The 21,768-nt window shown below is 40.5% G+C and overlaps 1 protein-coding gene across 3 annotated transcripts in view; it reads right to left on the bottom strand.

Moving 5' to 3' along the window:
• The window catches only part of LOC104589151 (holliday junction resolvase), a 44,055-nt gene extending 22,570 nt beyond the window's left edge, over positions 1–21,485 (bottom strand). For all 3 annotated transcript variants that reach the window (XM_019196278.2, XM_019196283.2, XM_019196284.2), the window contains exons 1-2: positions 21,348–21,485; positions 14,345–14,437 (exon numbers count right to left, since the gene is read on the bottom strand). In XM_019196278.2, coding sequence (XP_019051823.2) covers positions 14,345–14,437; positions 21,348–21,410 — 156 coding nt within the window. In that variant the 5' untranslated portion in view covers positions 21,411–21,485. The remainder of the gene's footprint in view (positions 1–14,344; positions 14,438–21,347) is intronic.
• Positions 21,486–21,768: the final 283 nt, after the last annotated feature.

Below are 21,768 nucleotides of genomic sequence, written 5' to 3'. Positions count from 1 at the left end.
TATTTGCAGTAAAAGAACAAGAGATTTGTAAGTGATAATAGCTCTCACCATTGGATTTGCAACTTGGGCAGGTTAAGCAGGTTTAAGGGCAAATATAACAAATAAGATTAAGTTTAGCATGAGATGGAACAAAAACATGAGCAAAGCATAAAGCCATAAATATCTAAAGAACTCATTAAACAAAAAGCGATAAGTAGAAAGCTGTAAGAAAGGATAAGAAGATTAAGAACCAAAGAGTTGTGGTGATGGCACTAGCTTTGGTATTTATATTAGAGTGATAAAAAATAAAGTAAAAATATAATATTGCCCCTACAGCACTAAAGGTGAACTTAAGACAGCCTTTTAACACTCTCCCTCAAGTTGGGACATAGATGTCAATCATGCCCAACTTGCAACATAAATTATTATGCCGCAAGTGATGTAGGCCCTTTGTGAAAATGTCCTCAAGTTGCTCTTCAGAACAGACATAGGGTGTACACATTTCCCCGTTGACAAGATTTTCCCTGATAAAGTGTTTGTCCACCTCAATATACTTGGTTCTATCATGGAGAACTAGGCTGGCTGCAATGTTGATGGTAGCCTTGTTATCACAATATAAAGTCATGGGACTATCAATTGTAAATCCCAGCTCACCCAACAAATTTTTTTATCCACATAGTCTCAACCACTCCATGAGATATTGCTCTATATTCAGCTTCAGTACTAGCCTAGCCACTACATTTTGCTTTTTGCTTCTCCATGTGACTAGGTTCCCTCCCACAAAGGTACATCACAAGGTGTGGGACGAGGAAGGAGGAGAAGATGAGGGATTGAATGAGATTGAGTGAATTGGGGGGAGGGGGAAGACAGGGAGAAGAGGAGGAAATTGAGGATTCTCAGTTGGAATGTTAAGGATATGAGGGGTGGAAGAGGGAGATAGTGAGGATCATGCTTCAAAGTATAGGGTGAAGAAGGAGGAGATTGGGTGGAGCTTAAAGCTTCAAGGGTATCAGGGGAAGCTGTAAATTTTATGGTTTTCAGAGGTATTTGAAGCACTTTGGAACTGAATCCTTGTAATTTTGACTCTTTTACAGTGTAATTCTGTTATGTTCTTGGTTTGTCAACTAGACAACAAGCATTTTGAGATGTATTGCTTTTTTCAGTTTAATGAAATTTCTTTTTATCCTTAAAAAAAAAATTATCCTGCCCAATCTACATTTGTATACACCTCAACTTTCAAATGCCCATGCTTCTAGAGCAACAAACCAGCACTTGGGAAATTCTTAAGATATCCAAGGATTCTCTCAGCTATTTCTAAGTGGGTGGTCTTAGGGGCATGCATGAACTAACTAAGAACACTCACAATATAAGAGCCTTCCCACAAATCTCTAAAATTGTTTCACATTATTGACAAACTAACCATGAAAGTCACCTAATTTGTGATTTGGATCAATGGAGGAATTAGTTGGCTTCAACCATAGTTTTCAAGGCACCAGGGCAAGGCTAGGCAACAAGGGGAGCGCCTTGTCGCCTAGGCAATAGATTTTTTGAAGTAAAAATATGTATCCTAGGGTAGTTCCTTAGGTTCCATAATCATATTTCCTTAATAATTATCCATAATTTTCATGAGAAAAGTATAAACTTCATGTTAAAGTATAGAAAATCAACATATTCACGAGAAAAAAAAAAAGAAGAAAAGAAATTTCAAAAAATATAAGGGCTGAACCCCTATTTCTTTATAGGAAAAGAAGAAAAGAAAAGGTGGAAGAAGAAAATTGGTCATGTATCTTCTTGAATTTGGGATGCGAAATGAAAAAAAAAATGCTTATAGTTCTCAGAAAATCATGGTAAATGTGTTTAAATCCAATAAATAGTCTTGTATCAAACTGTAGAAGCCTCTTTCCTTTCTATGCAGGTCAGATATCATCTGAGCTCCATGATAACACCAGTCCCTGATATCCTCAAAGTAGAGAAAGAGTGAAGATTGTTCCTGGCTCTGATATCAAGTAGTAAACCAAAGGTAAAATTACCAATCCAGGTCGAGAAAGAAAGAAAGAAATGTAATGAGAGGAAGGAAAAAGAGATAGAAGAGAAGATATCACACAGATGAGAATAGGTCAATTCATACCACATTCCCATGTTTTTTCTTTTTTTGAATTGTTCCAATGGTTCAGATAAGTCCTGTTCAGAGAGAGAGAGAGAAGGAGAAGAAGTTGTCAAACTAGAAAGAATTAACCCTCTAAGTGAATTAAAAAAGACAAAACAGAATTGCCACCTCATCACATAAAATATAATGAAAAGACTAAGCTACCCTTACTCGACCAACTCTAACACTCTCTCTCAAGCTGGAGAATATATGCCATATAATCCCAGCTTGTTACATATATAGTTCACTCTCCCTGAACTCAAACCTTTTGTAAACAAGTTTGCCCATTAATCACCTAAACTCATGTTTTGTACTTATCTCTCCAGTAAGGACTTTTTCCCTCACAAAATGGCAATCAACTTTTATGTGTTTTGTTCTCTCATGGAAAACCGGATTAGATGAGATGTGGATTGCAGCTTAGTTGTCACAATACAATCTCATAGGTTTGTTCATTGAGAATCCAACCTCTTGCAGAAGATTTTTCAGCCATACTAATTCACATGTGGTGTATGCCATGGCCCTATATTCAGCTTCAGCACTACTCCTTGCCACAACAATCTACTTCTTACTCTTCCACGTCACCAGATTTCCTCCAAGAAACGTGTAATAACCTGTAGTGGATCTCCAGTCAGACACTGAGTCTGCCCAATCTACATCTATATACCCAACTATTTCAAGTCTCCCCTTGGTTTGTACAATAACCCATGACCTGGAGCTCCATTCAAGTACCGTACAATTCTAAGAACTGCATCCCAGTGAGGTACTCAGGGATTTTGCATAAATTGGCTCACCACACTAACAGCAAAGGAGGTGTCTGGTCTGGTAATGGTTTAGGTAGTTCAACTTCCCCACTAACCATCTATATCTTTTAGGATCATCAAACATTTCACCTGTATCACTGCTCAACTTAGCATTTGGTTCCATGGTTGTTTCAACTGGTTTCACACCTAAGAAGCCCTCCCCTAATCGATGAAGAGAAGAGGGTTGATTCGTGTGGTGCAGTGGGTGTCTTGTGTGGTCTGGTTTCTTTTTGTGTGGTTTGCTTTTCGGGTGATGAGGTAAGAGATTTCTATGCATATTTTTGTTATGAATCAAATAGGAAGTATGTTTCAGATCGTATGGTGGGGTTTCAGACTGTAGTATGCTAGGGTTGATGCTGTTTTTTAGTGTGATTCGAAGGGGGAGTGGTCCTCATATAGTGTCGTGAGATTTCAAGTAGTCGTGGGGTAGGGTTTGTGGTGTAAAGAGTGCAATCTTCAGCAATAAAAAGTGCCGAAACCAGTGTGATCAAGTAGTGTGCAGTGTGCCGAATTCAGTAATAACAGAATTCAGCAATGGGAGATAACAGTGATGGCAAATCTAATGTGATGATACCTACTGACTACCTGAATGTTCAAATGACCTCCATTAAACTGAATGGAGAGAATTATGTACCTTGGGCTAAATCTGTAGAAGTTTTTCTGAAGGCAAAGAAGAAGGTGAAACACACAAGGGAGGAGAAACCCTCCACTGATTCTCATGAGTATGATGACTGGGAACAAGATGATGCACAGATTATCACGTGGTTATGGAACAGTATGGAACCCAAGATTAGTGTAAATTTCATGTTTCTTGACACTGTCAAAGATGTGTGGGACCATGCTAAGAAGTTGTATTCTGGTCAAGACAATACAACCAGAGCATATCAGCTGTATCAGGAATACTTTAATCTGCAACAGGGCAATCAGAGTCTTGAGGAGTACTATGCTAGTATGAGAAACATTCGTAATGAGTTGAATGTTTATCACCCCCTCACTTTTGATGTCAAAATTCAGCAACAACAGAGAGAACAGCTTGATGTGACTCGATTTTTGGTGGGGCTGAAATCTGAGTATGAACTAGTGCGGGCTCAGATACTAGGAGGGTCAGCTCTCCCTTCCTTAGAAGAGGTGTTTGCTCGACTTCGGAGGACTTCCATTGGATGTACTGAGAACTCTAATGTTTCTGATAGATCAGCCTTTGCAGTATCAAGGGGCCGTGGTGTTAGAGGTGGAGCTCAGGGAGCTCAGTCTGGCCGTAGTGGTAGCAGTGGTCTGCTATATGGCCGGAGTGGTGGTGGTGGACCTACATATAACCGTGGTGGTGGTCGTACTGGAGGTAGAGATTCAGGGGGAGCCCATGGCTCGGGTCCAAGGAGATGTACTCATTGTGGTACGGATGGACATACCATTAGTTATTGCTATGACTTGCATGGTCTACCCTCAACTTGGGCCAATCATGCCATGACTAGTGACACCAGTTTCAAACAGGAGAGCAGTTCAGCTGATCAGATGCCTCCTACATCCACAAATGTTCCCGAGAAGGAGATGGTAAGTGTTTCCCGTGATGAGTATGAGAGGTTTGTCCAATCCACATCTCAACAGAACACGGCTACTTTCGCACACTCAGGTTTGGCTTGTTTGGCATCCACACCCAATCCCTGGATTATTGACTCTGGAGCTTCCGATCACATGACCGGAACTCCAAGTGTGTTTTCTTCCCTCTCTCATTGCTCAACATTACAATCTGTTACCCTTGCTAATGGTTCCACATCCTCCATTTGTGGTGTTGGCAATGTTAGCATGACCCCCTTATCTTTATCCTCGGTTTTGTATGTCCCTAAATTTCCGTTTAACCTTATGTCTATTAATAAGTTGACCAAATCACTCAATTGCTCTATTACTTTTTACCCTTCTTCGTGTGTTTTTCAGGATCTCAAGACGGGGATGAAGATTGGTGGAGGGCATGAAGTTGGTGGATTGTATTATCTTGACGGTAGTGGAAGAACATCAACAGCTCTCCAATCATCTCTCTCTCCTCTCCAGTGGCACTGTCGATTTGGTCATCCCTCGCTGAAAGTTTTGAAGTCTTTGATTCCTTCATTGAGTCAACTTTCTGTTTTAGATTGTCAGTCGTGTTAGTTGGGGAAACATCATCGTGTTCCCTTTAGTCCTAGGGTTGATAACCATGTGTCGAGTCCTTTTTCTTTGGTTCATTCAGATGTTTGGGGTCCTTATAAAGTGATGTCATACAATGGATATAGATATTTTGTCATTTTTGTTGATGATTATTCAAGGATGACGTGGCTCTATTTAATGAAAAAAAGGAGTGAATTGTTTATCATCTTCCAAAAATTTTATGCTGAGATTCGCAACCAATTTGGTGTTCACATTAAAATTTTTTGTTCCGATAATGGCCGTGAATATTTCTCTTCATCATTTCAAGAATACTTGGACCAACATGGCATTATACATCAGACCTCATATACCTACACCCCACAACAAAATGGGGTGGCTGAGAGAAAGAATCATCATCTTTTGGAAACAGCTCGATCCCTCATACATCACATGAATGTTCCCAAACCCTTTTGGAGTGATGCAGTGCTTACTTCTTGCTTCTTGATTAATTGGATGCCCACGTCTATCCTTGATGGTCATTCCCCATTCACTACCTTGTCTCTGTTTCCTCTTTCTCCTCGGGTTTTTGGGTTTGTCTGCTTCATCCATAATCTGGGCCCTAGGAAAGACAAGTTAGATGCACGATCCATTAAGTGCATCTTCCTTGGCTATTCCCGGACCCAGAAAGGGTATGTGTTATCATCCTAGTTCTCGACGTTCCTTTGTATGTGCTGACGTTACCTTCTTTGAGTCTACGTTTTTCTTGGGGTCCGGTGATGCTTCTTCCTCCTCATCACCTCATCCTCTTCCACTTCCAGTTGTGGATTTTGTTCCCCTTGTTCCAGCTGTGACCAAATCCTTGCCTCTAGTGCCACCACCTGTTGAACGGCCACCTATTCGTCAAGTGTATACACATCGCCCACATGTACCGACTGCTACTCCTCCAGCTCCATCAACGTCGACAAATCCGACAGTTGTCTCCACACCAGCCCCAAACCCAATATCTGATATTGATCTTCCCATTGCCTTGTGGAAAGGTAAACGCACTTGTACCCTTCATCCTATTTCTAATTATGTTTCACTCACTCACCTTTCCGCTTCCCATCGCCAATTTATCTCTTTGTTATCCTCAGTTGTTGTCCCTAAGGATGTCCAAGAAGCCCTTCCCTCTCCAGGGTGGTGCCGTGCAATGGAAGAAGAACTCTCAACTCTAACTCATAATCATACTTGGGATATCACCACTCTTCTTCCTGGGAAGTAGGTTGTTGGTTGTAAGTGGGTTTATACTGTTAAGTATTTACCTGATGGTAATGTAGAGCACCTAAAAGCTAGATTGGTTGCAAAAGGATACTCCCAAACCTATGGTATTGACTACACAGAGACCTTCTCCCCAGTTGCTAAGATAGGTTCGGTTCGTGTTGTGATCTCTCTTACTGCTATGTATGATTGGCCCCTCCATCAGCTTGATATCAAGAATGCTTTCTTGCATGGTGATTTGCTCGAGGAGGTATATATGGAGCAACCATCAGGGTTTGTTGCTCAGGGGGAGGATGGTAAGGTATGCAAACTAAAGAAAGCTATTTACGTGCTTAAACAGTCTCCTCGAGCATGGTTTGGTAGGTGCAGTGAGGTAGTAAAGAAGTTTGGTATGAAACAGTGCCAAGTTGATCATTCAATCTTCAGTCATGACTCTCAGGCAGGAAAAATTCCTATTGGTGATGCATGTAGATGATATTGTTATTACCGAGAATGATAAAATGGGCATTGATAGGTTGAAGACTTTTCTACAAAAACATTTTCAAACAAAGGAACTTGGTAAATTGAAATATTTCTTGGTGATAGAAGTAGCAATGTCTAAGCATGGTATTAATTTGTTTCAGAGAAAATATGTGCTTGATTTGCTGGAGGAAACAAGTTTGTTAGGTGCTAAACCAGCTAAAACACCTATGGAAACAAATACTAAGTTGAGCAGTGATATGGGTGAAGTGTTTAAAGACCCTGGCAGATACTGGCAACTCGTAGGTAAACTGAACTAACTCGGTCAGATATTTCATTTGCGGTTAGTGTGGTAAGTCAGTTCATGCAAAAACCTCGGGTTCCTCATTGGGGTGCGGTTCTAAGAATTGTGAGGTATTTAAAAGGGGCTCCTGGTCATGGTTTGATATACAAAAGTGGTGGAAATCTTGAAATAGAAGGATATACTGATGTTGACTGGGCCGGTTCTATGTCTGATAGGAGGTCTACCACTGGCTATTGCATTTTTCTTGGGGGTAATCTGGTGACAGAGAAAAGTAAGAAGCAGACAGTCGTGGCGAGAAGCAGTGCAGAGGCAGAATATAGAGCTATGGCACATACTACTTGTGAATTAGTGTGGTTAAGGAACCTTCTACAAGAGATAGGATACAATGTTAACACTCCAATGAAGCTCTACTGTGACAATCAGGCTACAGTTCATATTTCTTCTAATCTGGTGTTTCATGAAAGAATCAAGCACATAGAGGTTGACTGTCACTTTGTGAGAGAGAGAAGGTGCTGAATAGAGTGATAGACACTGCATATGTTAACACAGGGAACCAGTGGGCAAACTTATTTACTAAAGGGTTGAGTCGAGTAAGAGTGGACTACATATGTAACAAGCTGGGATTATATGATATATACTCACCAGCTTGAGGGGGAGTGTTAGTGTTGAGTATGTAGGGGTATTTCTGTCTTTATACTTATGTTGAGGTTGTTGATCTGTAATATTATATTAGAACTAGTGTCCCTTACTCAAGTAAGGGCACATGTGTCTTTTCCATTATGTTAGTAATATAAAACATGTCTGGCCAAATGGGAGAGGTAATTTTTTATCTCATTCGAACCAGACTTTTCTTTTCTCCTTTTCTCCACTTTTCTCTCTTTCTTCTTTCTTCTTCTCTCTTCTTGGCAGTTATCAGACTAACAGAACTCAAGGGCAGGCCAAATCATAATATTTTGTTTGGAAATGGTCTTGCAGAAAGGCCTTTAGTTTGTCAATCCTTAATTTGTCACTACCAGTTATGACTATATCATCCACATAAATCACTAATAAGCTCTTTCTAGCTTCAGAATCATAGTTGAACACTAAATGGTCGACCTAACATTGTTTCATTCTAAAATTTTTCACCATTTCACTAAACTTCCCAAACCAAGCACGAGGAGATTGTTTCAGCCCATAAATTGCCTTTTTTAGTCTACACACCTTACCATCCTCCCCTAGAGCAACAAACCCTAGTGGTTGCTCCATATAGACCTCCACCACAAGGTCACCATGGAAGAAGGCATTTTTAATGTCAAGCTGAAACAAAGGCCAATCATACATAACTGCCAAGGAAGTTAAGACACGAACTGAACCAATCTTAGCCATAGGGGAGAAGGTTTCGATATAGTCCACCCCATATAACTGAGAATAACCTTTAGCAACCAGTCGGGCCTTCAACCGTTCCACACTACCATCTGGTAAATATTTAATAGTATACACCCATTTACAACCTACAACATGCTTACCTGGAGGAAGAGTGGTGAGCTCCCATGTGTGATTATGTTGAAGAGTAAAGAGTTCCTCCTCCATTGCTTGACGCCACCCGGGTGAAGTAAAAGCCTCTTGGACATCCTTGGGTATAGATATAGAGGACAACAGAGAAACAAACTGGCAATGTGACATGGAAAGGTGAGAGACAGAAACATAATTGGAAATGGGATGTAGGGTACGACTAAGTTTACCTTTCCATAATGCAATGGGAAGATCAAGTTCAAAAGGGGTAGGCAACACTGGAACAAGATCCATAGACAAGGTAGAAGCTGGAGGAGGTGTCGGTGTCTGTCAATGAGTACACGTGTGTCGGATCGGTGGTCATTCAGTAAGAATTTGCACTGGAGGAGGTGAAGGTTCAGACATAACAGGAACAACCGAAATGGGATCACCAACTAGAAGAGGAAGAGGTATCAATGGTGAAGAGGACGATACATCAGGACTCTAGAAGAACTGTATGGACTTAAAAAAGGTGACATCAAGGCAGACAAATGACTTCCGAGTGATAAGATTGTAACACTTGTACCCTTTTTGGGTTCGAGAATAACCAAGAAAGATACACTTAATAGAGTGTGTCCAGCTTGTGTAAACCAAGACTCAGATTATGAACATATCACACACACCCAAAGACTTGGGGAGTTAATGGAAAGGGAGACAATGAGGAACAAAATAGAAAAGGGAGACCGACCATGAAGGATGAAGGAGGGCATACGATTAATGAGGAAACAAGTAGTAAGCACTGCGTCACTCCAAAAACGTTTAGGAACGTTCATATGATGAAGGATAGACTGAGCAATCTCAAGAAGATGACGGTTCTTCCGTTCAACCACCCCATTTTGTTGAGGGTGGATGCACATGAAGTCTGATGAATGATGCCACGTTCCAAATATTGTTGAAATGAGGTAAAAAAGTATTCGTGACCATTATCAGAACGAATAACTTTTATTGGAACACCAAATTGCATACATATTTCAGCATGGAATTTTTGAAAAATAGAAAACAATTCACTCATTTCTTTCATTAAATAAATCCATGTCATCCTTGAACAATCATTAATAAAAATGACAAAATACTTGTAACCATTATAGGACTCAATTTTAATCGGACCCCAAACATCTAAATAGACTAAAGCAAAATGACTCAACATACGACTATCAACCCTAAGACTGAAGGAAACCCGATGGTGTTTCCCATACTGACACAACTCACACTGTAGAGAAGACAAATGACTCAAAGAAGGAACCAGTAGCTTGAGAGCCTTGAGAGATGGATATCCCAGCCAACAATGCCATTGGAGAGGAGTCAAGGAAGTTTGAAGTGAAACTGAAGATCCACCACCATCAAGATAATACAACCCACCGGCTTCATGCCCTCCACCAATCTTCTTCCCCGTCTTGAGATCCTGAAAAACACAAGATGGAGGGTAAAATGTGATAGAGCAATGAAAGGCCTTAGTTAATTTACTAACTGACATCTGACATGAGGTTAAATGGAAATTTAGGCACATATAGAACAAATGATAAAGAAAGAGATGCAGTGTCAACACTACCAACACTACAAATGGGGAAGAAGAACCATTGGCCAGGGTAGTAGTTTCTGATGTGGAAGTTTTAAAGGGGGAAGAAAACACACTTGGAGTCCCGGTCATGTGATCAAAGGCTCCAGAATCAATAATCCAGTGAGAAGGTTTGGATGCCAGACAGGCCATACTTGAGTGTGCAAGAGTAGCAGTGTTATGTTGTGAAGTGGCCTAAAGGAACCTCTCATACTCATCTCGTGGTACACTCATCATCTCCTTCCCGGAAGCAGATGTAGATGTGGAAGGTGTTTGATCTATCTGTTGGTTATTACTCACATCACCACCACCAGCAACCGCATGATTAACCCATGTAAATCATAATTGAAATTAATTGTATGTCCATCTTTACCACAATGTGTACACTTTCTAGTAGTGTTCCCTCTTCCTCTACCACGACCTCCCCATGAGTCACGACCTCCACCACTTCCACCACCACGACCAAACATGGGACTACCACGGCCTCCTCAAAATGCATGTCCTCCCTCTCTATTACCACGTCCACCTCCTCTCGCTACAACAAACACCAATCTGTCAGGCGCTATGATATTCTCTGTGGGTCCCAATGAAATCCTACGAAACCGAGCAAATACCTCCACGAGTGTAGGAAGAACAGAACCTCCCAATATCTCGCTCTAACTGGTTCATATCCTAATGTTAGCCCCACTAAGAACCTAGTTACATCTAGTTGCTCCCTTTGTTGTTGCTGAATTTTAACATCTGGAGTTAGGGGATGATAGACGTTGAGTTCATTTCTGAGGTTCCTCATACTGGCATAATACTCTTCTAGGGTTTGATTTCCTTGCTGCAAATTGAAATACTCATAATAAAGCTGATATACTCTCGTAGTATTGTCCTATCCAAAATAAAGTTTCTTGGCATGTTCCCATATTTCCTTGGTTGTATCTAAGAACATAAAGTTGGCACTTATCTTGGGTTCCATACTGTTCCACAACCATGTCATGATTTGGGCATATTCTTTTCCCAATCATCAAACCCTGGAGATTCAACTGATGGTTTATCCTCCTTCACATGTTTCACCTTCCTCTTGGCCTTGAGAAAAACCTCCACTGACTTGGCCCATGGCACATAATTGTCACCACTAAGTTTAATTGATATCATCTGCACACCTAGATAGTCTGAGGGGATCATCACACTAGATTTCTGATCACCACCACCATCTCCAGTTGCTTCCATTATTTTCCCCAATACAATTTCTAATTCTGAATTATCAACCACCAAAAAAATACTGTTGTTAAGTCAACACTACAGCAGTCTCCACATCACCTTCAGCAATCTCTCAACCAGCCACAATGAAAGAAAAGAAAAAACTTGATGTAAACCACCATTCAAACACATCCGCCCGGCCATCTCTTTCAGCAAAAAAAAAAAAATCTTCACACCACTACTGATAACCAACCACCATAACTGTTACTCAACAACCACCAAGAACCCTCTTGAAACTGCTTAGTAGAGGGTCTAGAACACCACACGACCACTAGGGCTGTCACTCATGGTGACAGCAATATTAGAACTACTAACCTAGGGCTGTCGCACCTTCCTAACACCTGTAATGAAGATTGCGACAGTCCTGGATTACCAAAAAAAAAGATTTGCCTGCAGCCTTCTACCTATGCACCTCAGATCACAGTCCAGAAAAAAAAAAGGAAAGAAAAGAAGAAGAGGAGAGCTCGCAGGTCCAGGTACTTGAAACAGCAGCCGCCTTCTCCTGTATTTAGTGCTCTGATACCTTGTTTCAATGGTTCAGATAAGTCATGTTCAGAGAGAGAGAAGAAGGAGAAGAAGTTGTCGAACTAGAGAGAATTAACCCTCCTAGTCAACCATAATCTTTATTATATTAGAATTAGGGTACAATGTCAAATATACCCCTACTTAAGTATGGGACAAGTGAATTAAAAAAAGGCAAAACAAAATTGCCACCTCATCACATAACTTAAAATGTAATGAAAAGACTAAGCTACCCTTACTCGACCAACTCTAACATGAATAAATGAATAATGATTTTATTAATAAGAAAGGAAGTGTACATTTATCAAAAAAAAAAGGAAAGGAAGTGTGCATTCACCCTAAGAAGAAGCACGAGATGTTACCTCCCCTTGGAAGTGAAAGCATAAACAAACTCTAAACAGAATACAATCATAGAGTGGCAGAAAATAACTCAACCCTTGAGACCCCTTGTTTTGCTAAAGAATCTGCCATGGCATTTGCTGTTTTGCTGACCCACTGATAGGTGACTGACATATTCCTTGTGAACCAATTAACTTTCTTAAGAAGATCCATGTAGCCCCATAGAATTGTTTCTGGACTTGACAACCAACCCACTACCACCTTAGAATCTCCCTCAACTATCAGATTTTCCACTCCTAGTTGGTTTGCCTAACATATTCCTTGTGAGCCAATTAACTTTCTTAAGAAGATCCATGTAACCCCATAGAACTGTTTCTGGACTCAACAACCAACCCACTACCACCTTAGAATTTCCTTCAACTATCAGATTTTCCACTCCTAGTTGGTTTGCAACCTGTATTCCTTGCACCACAGCCAGTATCTCAGCCCTTGTTGAATCTCCAACTCCCACCGATCCTGAGAATAGGGATGGGATGTTTCTATCCTTATCTCTTAAGATCCCTCCTATACCCGAACCTGAAGGCCCTGGATTGCCTAGGCTGCTGCCATCAAAGTTCAGCTTTACCACACCCTCTATAGGAGGTTTCCACTCTATCTGTAGTCTATTCTTTTTGGGGGCTGTGGATGCCACCTCTGCCCAACTTTTCCAGAGATCGTCAAAAGAATAACCTCTGAACAGATCTGAAGTTTTTATTCAATGAATTGTTCTTGTCAAAATGCACTTCTTTACTTCATTTCTTTCTTTTTCTTGGAGCATCCAAACAACATAAAGACCCAATTCCAAATATTAGGAGAAAAAGCAAAAGATAACAACAAGTGATGGTGATCCTCATTATGCCCTTTACACAAAATACAATAGTTTGGGGATATACAAAGAAAAGCTCTTCTTTTGCAAGTTCTCCATAGTATTGATCTTACCACAAAAGGCTTCCCAACAGAAAATAGCTGCTTTAGGGGGAATGGGCTTTGAACAGATTTCTTTGACAGGGAACTCCAAAGAGAGAGGGGCAAAATAGAGGGACTTGAGATAAGAAGCACAAGTAAAGGAACCATTAGGAGTTAGGGTCCAAATTCTTCTATCGGGTTTAGAGAGTTCCAAACAAACAGAGTCCAAAAGAAGCAAGAGCTTAGATACACAAGCAGATTCATCATCCCTTAAACCTCTATGAAACCCAAAGTTCCAATTCAAAGACAAGGGGAGAACTAGGAGAGAAAGAAATCTTGAAATTGACTCCCTTTTAAAGAGGGAGATAGAGTACAAGGAGGGGAAACAATTTTTTAGAGGTTGAGAGCCCACCCAAATATCTTCCCAAAAAAAATTACCAAAGCATACGTTAAATTCCCATGTTTTATTAACTTAAAAGAAACAGTAAGAGGATTATAATACTCCTATTCATTACAACTCACTCAACTATCTGGTTTTCAACAACCTTTTGAGATTTTGGTTTACATTAAGAAACTCTCCATAGAAGGATTCCAAAAGAGCTCTCACCACCTTGTAATCCTTGTTTGCATCGTGAATGATTCATGTATGCCTTCATTTTATATAAAATCTAGTCATCTTTTCACAGTTCTGCACATTTTCCCATTTTAATGCATGCTTAATTCTTCTTAAAATAGTGAGATCTCTCGAGGCTTAAGGCATCACCCTCAAAGCATATGGCTCATGCATCAGAAGTTCCCAGCACTTTGTCTCACACCTCCATGTTTTAAAACATCATACTAGACCGAAAATATAGTTCTAAGACAGTAATCATATAGGATATGTTTACATTATATAAACATTTGTCTATAGTCTTTACTTTCTTTCTCATATCATGAAAGTATGAAACTGTGCATTTATCTAAATATTTTCAAATTCAACAAGACCTATACCACATAAATATATGTAAAAATGTTTGTAGGGTAAATAAACATGTCAACTATATAAATATATAAATAAATATATATATATAGAGAGAGAGAGAGAGATGAAAAAGAAAAACAAATGACATGGAAAACAACATGAAATTGCAGAATAGAATGGATACTGATAGGCATTCAACAAGAGAAGGCAGGTCAGACTTCTCTTGAAGGTCCACATGCGCAAGTTGATTGATAAGTTTGATGCGATTTTCAACAACCTGCAGGGCAAAAGAGTTCAAATCGTTAACAACCAGCTGTACAAGAACCACAAGTTTGAAACATAAACCTCATTACAACTCATAAGAATTTAGAACTAGAGAAAGATAATATTTGTGGCTAGCAATTATTCAAGCCTTTAATTTATTAGGTTATATTTGGTACTGTAGTTGATCAAGACTGCCATCAGTCTTGATCACTAAGAAACTTCAGGTTCGAAGAAAAGAGAAAGTGAAGAAGAAGGAAGAGAAAGAGTGATAAGAGAACAGTAGAACACAGGTTTTGAGGAGAAGAACAAAATCTCAAAATTCTGCCACCGCCACAAGTTAATATTTATATGTTATGCTAGTTACATGAAAGGACACATCTGCCCTTGGTGTTTACATCATAACACATAACAATATAAAACTGAAAAATAAATAACAACTAGAATAACAGAATAATAAATTGACCACAGCTGTGACTAGATACATTCTACCCTACGGACAGAGTGGGACCACAGCTGTGGGGCCCACATCAATGTTCTCTACACTCCCCCTCAAGTTGGGAGTAAATGTTCATCATTCCCAACTTGGATAGATCTGCTTCTAGCTTCTTTCTTGATACGACTTTAGTGAGGATGTCTGCTAGTTGCATACTAGATGTGATGTAAGGGAGGCATACTTCTTGAGATGAGACCCTCTCTCGTACAAAATGGCGGTCAACTTCAATGTGTTTGGTTCTGTCATGCTGCACTGGATTATGTGCTATATTAATGGCTGCTTGATTATCACAATACAGCATCAGAGGCTTCTCATACTCAATACCCAACTCCTCAAGTAGAGATATTAGCCATAGGATTTCAGCCACTCCGTTGGCCATGGACCTGTATTCTACTTCAGCACTTGACTGGGAGACAACACTTTGTTTCTTACTTCTCCAGGAGACAAGGTTTCCTCCCACAAGGGCACAATATCCTGAGGTAGACCTTTTGTCATCAACACTCCCAGCCCAATCAGCATCTGTATAGACCTCCACCTTCATGTGGTTGTTGTTCTTGAACAGTATACCCCTACCCGGGCATCTCTTTAAGTAGGCTAAGATTCTTTCTGCCGCAAGAAGATGTGTGGTTCTAGGATAATGCATGTACTGGCTGACAACACTAACAGCATAAGTAATATCTGGCCGAGTGAAGCAGAGATAATAGGAGCTTTCCTACCAATTGCTGGAACATAACTTTGTCTTCAAGAAGTTCCCCACTCTCGGCACTAATCCTGTGGTTCTGTTCAATTGGTGTATTTGCAGGCTTGACACCTAACTTTCCAGTTTCTGCCAACAAATCTAAGACATATTTCCTCTGAGAGATAAAGATCCCCTGTTTGGATCTAGCAACCTCAATACCCAAAAAATACCGGAGTGCGCCAAGGTCTTTCACCTCAAATTCGTGATGAATGAGCTGTTTAAGGGACTCAATCTCATGGCTATCATTCCCTGTGACCACAATATCATCAACATATACTGCTAATAGTGTCAAGGAGGACTCCACCCTCTTGATGAATAGGGTATGATTTGACTGGGCCTGTACATAACCAAGCTTCACAAGGGCTAGTCTGAATCTATCGAACCAAGCCCTAGGTGACTGTTTCAAATTATACAAAGCCTTGTTGAACTAGCAGACCTTCTTACCTATCTCTGCATCATAGAACCCAGGAGGCAAACGCATGTAAACTTCTTCCTGTAGATCTCCATTCAGAAAGGCATTTTTTACGTCCATTTGGTATAAAGGCCAAGTGTGATTTGCTGCAAGGGATAATAGGACTCGAATAGTGGTCATCTTGGCTACCAGTGCAAAGGTCTCCAAGTAATCTATGCCATAAGTCTGTGTAAACCCTCTTGCAACTAACCGAGCTTTATACCTCTCAATAGATCCATCTGCATTATGCTTCACCGTAAATATCCATCTGCATCCAACTGGTTTCTTTCCTTTGGGCAGATCAACTACCTCCCAGGTGTTGTTTTCAACAGGGCATCCATCTCAACTTGCATTGCATCTTTCCATTCCGGGACAGATAGGGCTTCTTGCACTGTTCTTGGAATAGGGACATTGGAAATGGAACTAAGGTAGGACCTGTAGGTAGGAGATAGGCGATCATAGGATAAAAAATGGGAAATACAATGGGCTGTAGATGTGGTACAATGTCGTTTCCCTTTACGGACTGCAATCGGAAGGTCAAGATCATCTGTAGAAGGTGAAATGGTTGGGACTGTAGTACCTAGACCTGGAGCTGGCCTGGACTGCTGATGATCAGGATCAACCTGCCTGCACCGCTTGTGATAGACCCTTAACTCCTGATCCCTCTGACCACCCTCACCATTGCAGCTCTCCCTCAACTCCTGATCCCTCTGACTACCCTCACCATTGCAGCCCTCATCACCCAATGGAATAGGTAAAGAAACCGCCCCACTCTCACTGCTCTCCCCCTGAAGACAAGAACTCAAACCCCCACTCTCATTGCTCTCCCCCTGAGGGGAAACCCGAGGATAATAGGGTGTCCCCTCAAAGAAAGTGACATCCATGGAGACAAACTTTCTCCCTAAGACAGGATTATAGCAGCAATAACCCTTTTGAGTTTGTGCATAACCAAGGAATATGCATTTGGAGGCTTTGGGTTCGAACTTGGAGTGATGGGGTCCGAGAAGCTGAACAAAACAGGTACAACCGAATGTCTTAAGGGGAATAGAAAACAAGTCCTCACGTGGGTGTAAGAGGGAAAAAGGAGATCTCATATCAAGGACCCCGGAAGGAACCCGATTAATAAGGTATACCGCCGTGAGGATAGCATCGCCCCAGAAGCGGATAGGAACATTGAAAGTAAACATGAGACTTCTAGCCACTTCCAAAATGTGCCTATTCTTCCTTTCGGCAACTCCATTCTGCTGAGGTGTATGAGGGTAAGAGCTCTGGTGGATAACCCCATGATGAAGAAGATAAGATGTCAATGATTTAGCAAAGTATTCCTTTGCGTTATCAGATCTGAGAACTTTGATCTTGGCATCAAACTGGGTTATGATCATTTGGTGAAAATTTTGGGTCAGGGAAGGTACCTCATCTCGTGAACGCATGAGATAAACCCAAGAAAAACGGGTATGGTCATCAACAAATAACAAGAAATATCTGTACCCACCCATGGAAGGGATATGATAAGGCCCCCAAACGTCAGTATGCACAATGTCAAAAGAATTATCACTCCTTTTATTACTCAATAAATAAGGCTTTCTACAATGCTTAGCAAACTCACAACTTTCACATTGTAACTGAGACAACTCAATAGACTCAAATAAAGCAGGAAACAGACTCTATAAAGACCGAAAAGACAAATGACCTAATCGGTTATGCTTTGGCATAACCGGACTCACACTCTGAGAAACAAAAGACATCTTCTCAACTGACTCTCCCTGACGGAACCTCTCCCCGAGCAGATAGATCCCATTTGTCTCACGGCCAGTCCCAATCACCTTCTTCGTCTCCAGGTCCTGAAAAACACATCGGTCAGGAAAGAAGGTTATTGAGCAGTTCATATGCTTGGTAATACTATTGATTGAAAGAAGGTTAGTATCAAGCTTAGGAACATGCAAGACAGATGACAGGGAGATAGTATCTGATAACTTGATGTCACCCTTTCCAGAAATAGGAATCAGGGAGCCATCAGCAATAAATACTTTATCCCTACCAGAAGACAAGTGGTAAGTAGTAAACAGTGAAGGCAAGCTAGTCATGTGATCAGATGCACCTGAGTCTATTACCCAACAAGGTTCAGTAGTACCTGGAGCTGAGGCATGATAGGCTGAAGCTCGAGTACCTGAATGTGTGAAGGCAAATGTGGCAGGGGCTGATGAAGACTGCGGTGGCTAAGCTGAATTTCCAACTTCCTTTTCTAACTGTATTAGGGCAGCCCGAACTGCAGCTAAGGTCTCTAAAGATGTTCCTTTTGTGCCAGATGAGGATGTTGAATCAGTGTTCACTGCTACATGAGCAGTGCCCTTCTTGCTTCTCAACTTTGCAGGAACCAAGTGAGGGTGCAGTTTCCAACATGTTTCTTTTGTATGTTTGGGCTTCTTACAATGTTCACATACCACATCCTTCTTGTCTTCCTTCCTCCTGTCCTTTTCTGAATCACCCCTTGATTTGGGTGTGACCGCTACAAAGGCTGGTGTGGAGGGCTGAGGTTGCATCATAACCTTCCTTCTGGTCTCTTCACTGTGTACAAATGAGTATGCCTGAGAGAGAGTCACACTGTCTCTAGTCAAAATCTGTTGTCGTACAATATCATACTCTGAATTTAGACCTGCCAGAAACTCAAACACCCAGTTTGTCTCAACCTGCTTTCTATATATCTGTGCATCTCTGGGACTCTCCCACTCAAGAGTCTCTAAGTGATCAATCTCACGCCACAGGGACTGCAAGGTAGAGAAATATACTGAAACTGGTCTCTCTCATTGTTTAAGATTTTTCACTTCACATTTCAATTCATATGCTCTGGCAACATTAAGGGGTTGGGAATAAGTTTCTTTCATAACATCCCATATCTCCTTAGCTGTCTTTGCCCACAAATAATTCCGACTAATATGAGACTGCATAGAATTACACAGCCATGTCATAACCAAGTAATTTTCTTGAATCCACTTGGTATATGTCGGATCTCCCTTGGGAGGTTCTTTCATATCTCCCAAGAGGTACCCTAATTTACCTCTTCCACCAATAGCCATCATGGCTAATTGGGCCCATTCCAAATAGTTTGATCCATCAAACTTTACGGTCGTAATCTGACCACCCATCTCAGAAACACTACCATAACTGATGTTCTCGAGGCTGCCTTCTACCTGATTTTTAAACTCCATTTCTGTCAAGTCTCAAAACAGCACTTGGACTACCAATCACAATAAAAAACAGTATGGGTCTGATCTGTCTTCACAGTGTATGTGCACAAACTGAGATAAATCTGATCTGAAACCAACTAGCCAACACAACAGTAGCTGTCTGTAGAGCTCTAACCCCTTAGGACTCAAAAAAAACAGCTTAAAATAGGTCTGATATGCTTGGGAGAGTTAGGGTTTTAATCAATCATTAAAGCGAACAATTCAGTTGCACAATCCAATCAGTACTGTGTATATAGACTTGTAGTAGGGTTAATAAGAAACCCTAGAATCTGTATATATAAATCACAAGGTTTAGTCAAACACTAGGGCTTAAGATCACTTTCAAACCCTAGAGTAGAGAGAAACACAGTTGAGACAGTTCGGCCTAGGGTTTGCTGTAAAACCCTAGTGAATCAAAGAGAGAAAACCCTAGAATGGTTCGGCCTTCCCCTCCAGATAGGTCCAACCTATCTTCTCTGATATAACTTCTTAGAAAGTAAATAACTTACAAGGAAAAATTGTTCGCTGCCTTCTAGGGTTACCCGAACCCTAGTCTTCTCTGATCCTTCCTGACCACCAACACTCTGCAACCCTAACAAGTTTCTAATAGCTGCTAGCACTTCTGGCGATCTCCAAGAATCAGTTTGCGAACTCCTCCTTTTCAGCTCCCAGTCCTAGGAGATTCTCATGTGGTCGACTGGTATTAGGCTCACATGAGAAACCCTAATTTAGCTCTGATACCATGTAGTTGATCAAGACTGCTATCAATCTTGATCACTAAGAAACTTCAGGTTCGAAAAGAAGAGAAAGTGAAGAAGAAGGAGGAGAAAGAGTGATGAGAGAACAGTAGAACACAGGTTTTGAGGAGAAGAACAGAATCTCAAAATTCTGCTGCCGCCACTTTAAGTTAATATTTATATGTTATGCTAGTTACATGAAAGGACACATCTGCCCTTGGTGTTTACATCATAATACATAACAATACAAAACTGAAAAATAAATAACAACTAGAATAACAAAATAATAAATTGACCACAGCTGTGACTAGATACATTCTACCCTATAGACAGAGTGGGACCACAGCTGTGGGGCCCATATCAATGTTCTCTACAGGTACCATTGCTGTTTCTACGTGAAAATTGTTAGGTTCATCAATAAAAATTGGTGAGAAGTATGTCTTCTAACATCGCATACAAGTTACTTCAGCTAGAACGATTAGACTTCACCCCCCCCCCCCCAAAGCAAGGAACGTCAATTTGACATTTCTACAAAACAGCCTTCTACACGTGCATTTTTAAGGTATGCCTTTTAGAACTGTAAACAGCCTCCAATAATGGTTGTATGCTAATTTTATTGGTAAACCCGAAACGTTTCAGGTGGAAACGGCAATGGCACCAAACACAACCTAAATCCCAAAAGGTAACCACTAAAAAGGAATGCAACTATACTAACATATAACCAGACAAAAAAAATCATCTGCATAATTTTCCAAATAGTCATAGCTCTAGTCTATAACCTATCTCCAAACAGGTTCAGATGACTGACTTCTCACGTTCTCCAGGTTCTTATACTAAAGTATATCATGTCTAGAATATTCAACACTCAGGAATCTGCTTCTAATGCAATAAACCAAACCATTGTGCAATGAATTGTAAAGGAAAACATCCTCAGACATGAATTTTCTCATACTTTTCATCCAGTTTTACCATTTTAAAATTTCCCCAGAAACAAAGAGCCAAGCAAAACTGTCACAAAATAACCCACAGGACCCTCGCATACATGTTCAACTGAATTGTTTGGAGGATTCTCGGATAACTGCAAATGCATGTATTTCTGCCACTCTTATCTACGATTAGATAACGTTAATGACCCAAGGAAGAATAAAAATCGGTTTTTACTTGAAATCTGAAGGCATACCAACAAGAAACAAGTATAAACAAAAATTAAACAAAAGAGAAATTCCATAAATTTGCACTGCAAAAAAAAAAAAAACGATCCAGGTTAAAATGACCCAACCTCTGAAGCTCTGATGGCCTGCAGTAAGCTCTGCAAATCACCTGTTGCTCTTTCTCCCTCCATTTCTCGCTCTCGTTCGCTCACTGCTCGTTCTCTCGGTTTCCCGCCTTTACAAATATGGGAGTAGGGCTGCAAACGGACCGGATCGAATCGGACGTAGGCATTTCCACATTTGATCCATTTATATTCGAATTCGAATCGGATCTAGGATTGCAACCGGACATTGGAGTCTGTAGAGTATTAATAAATTAAACTAAAAATGATTAAATTATTATATATTATTAATAAAAATAACTAAATTTGACTTTAATATCGTATTTCTTAAACAAAATGAACGAAAATAATTTATATGGAATTTAAATTTAAGATAATTTAACCAAAATATAACATTTAAACCAATTTTACTAATACACGTACAATG

The sequence above is a fragment of the Nelumbo nucifera genome, chromosome 1 (assembly GCF_055504915.1).
Source record: "Nelumbo nucifera cultivar China Antique chromosome 1, China Antique-T2T, whole genome shotgun sequence".
Classification (NCBI taxonomy): Eukaryota; Viridiplantae; Streptophyta; class Magnoliopsida; order Proteales; family Nelumbonaceae; genus Nelumbo; species Nelumbo nucifera.
Note: the sequence above shows the minus strand (reverse complement) of the source record. Positions and strands in the feature narration are given on the sequence as shown.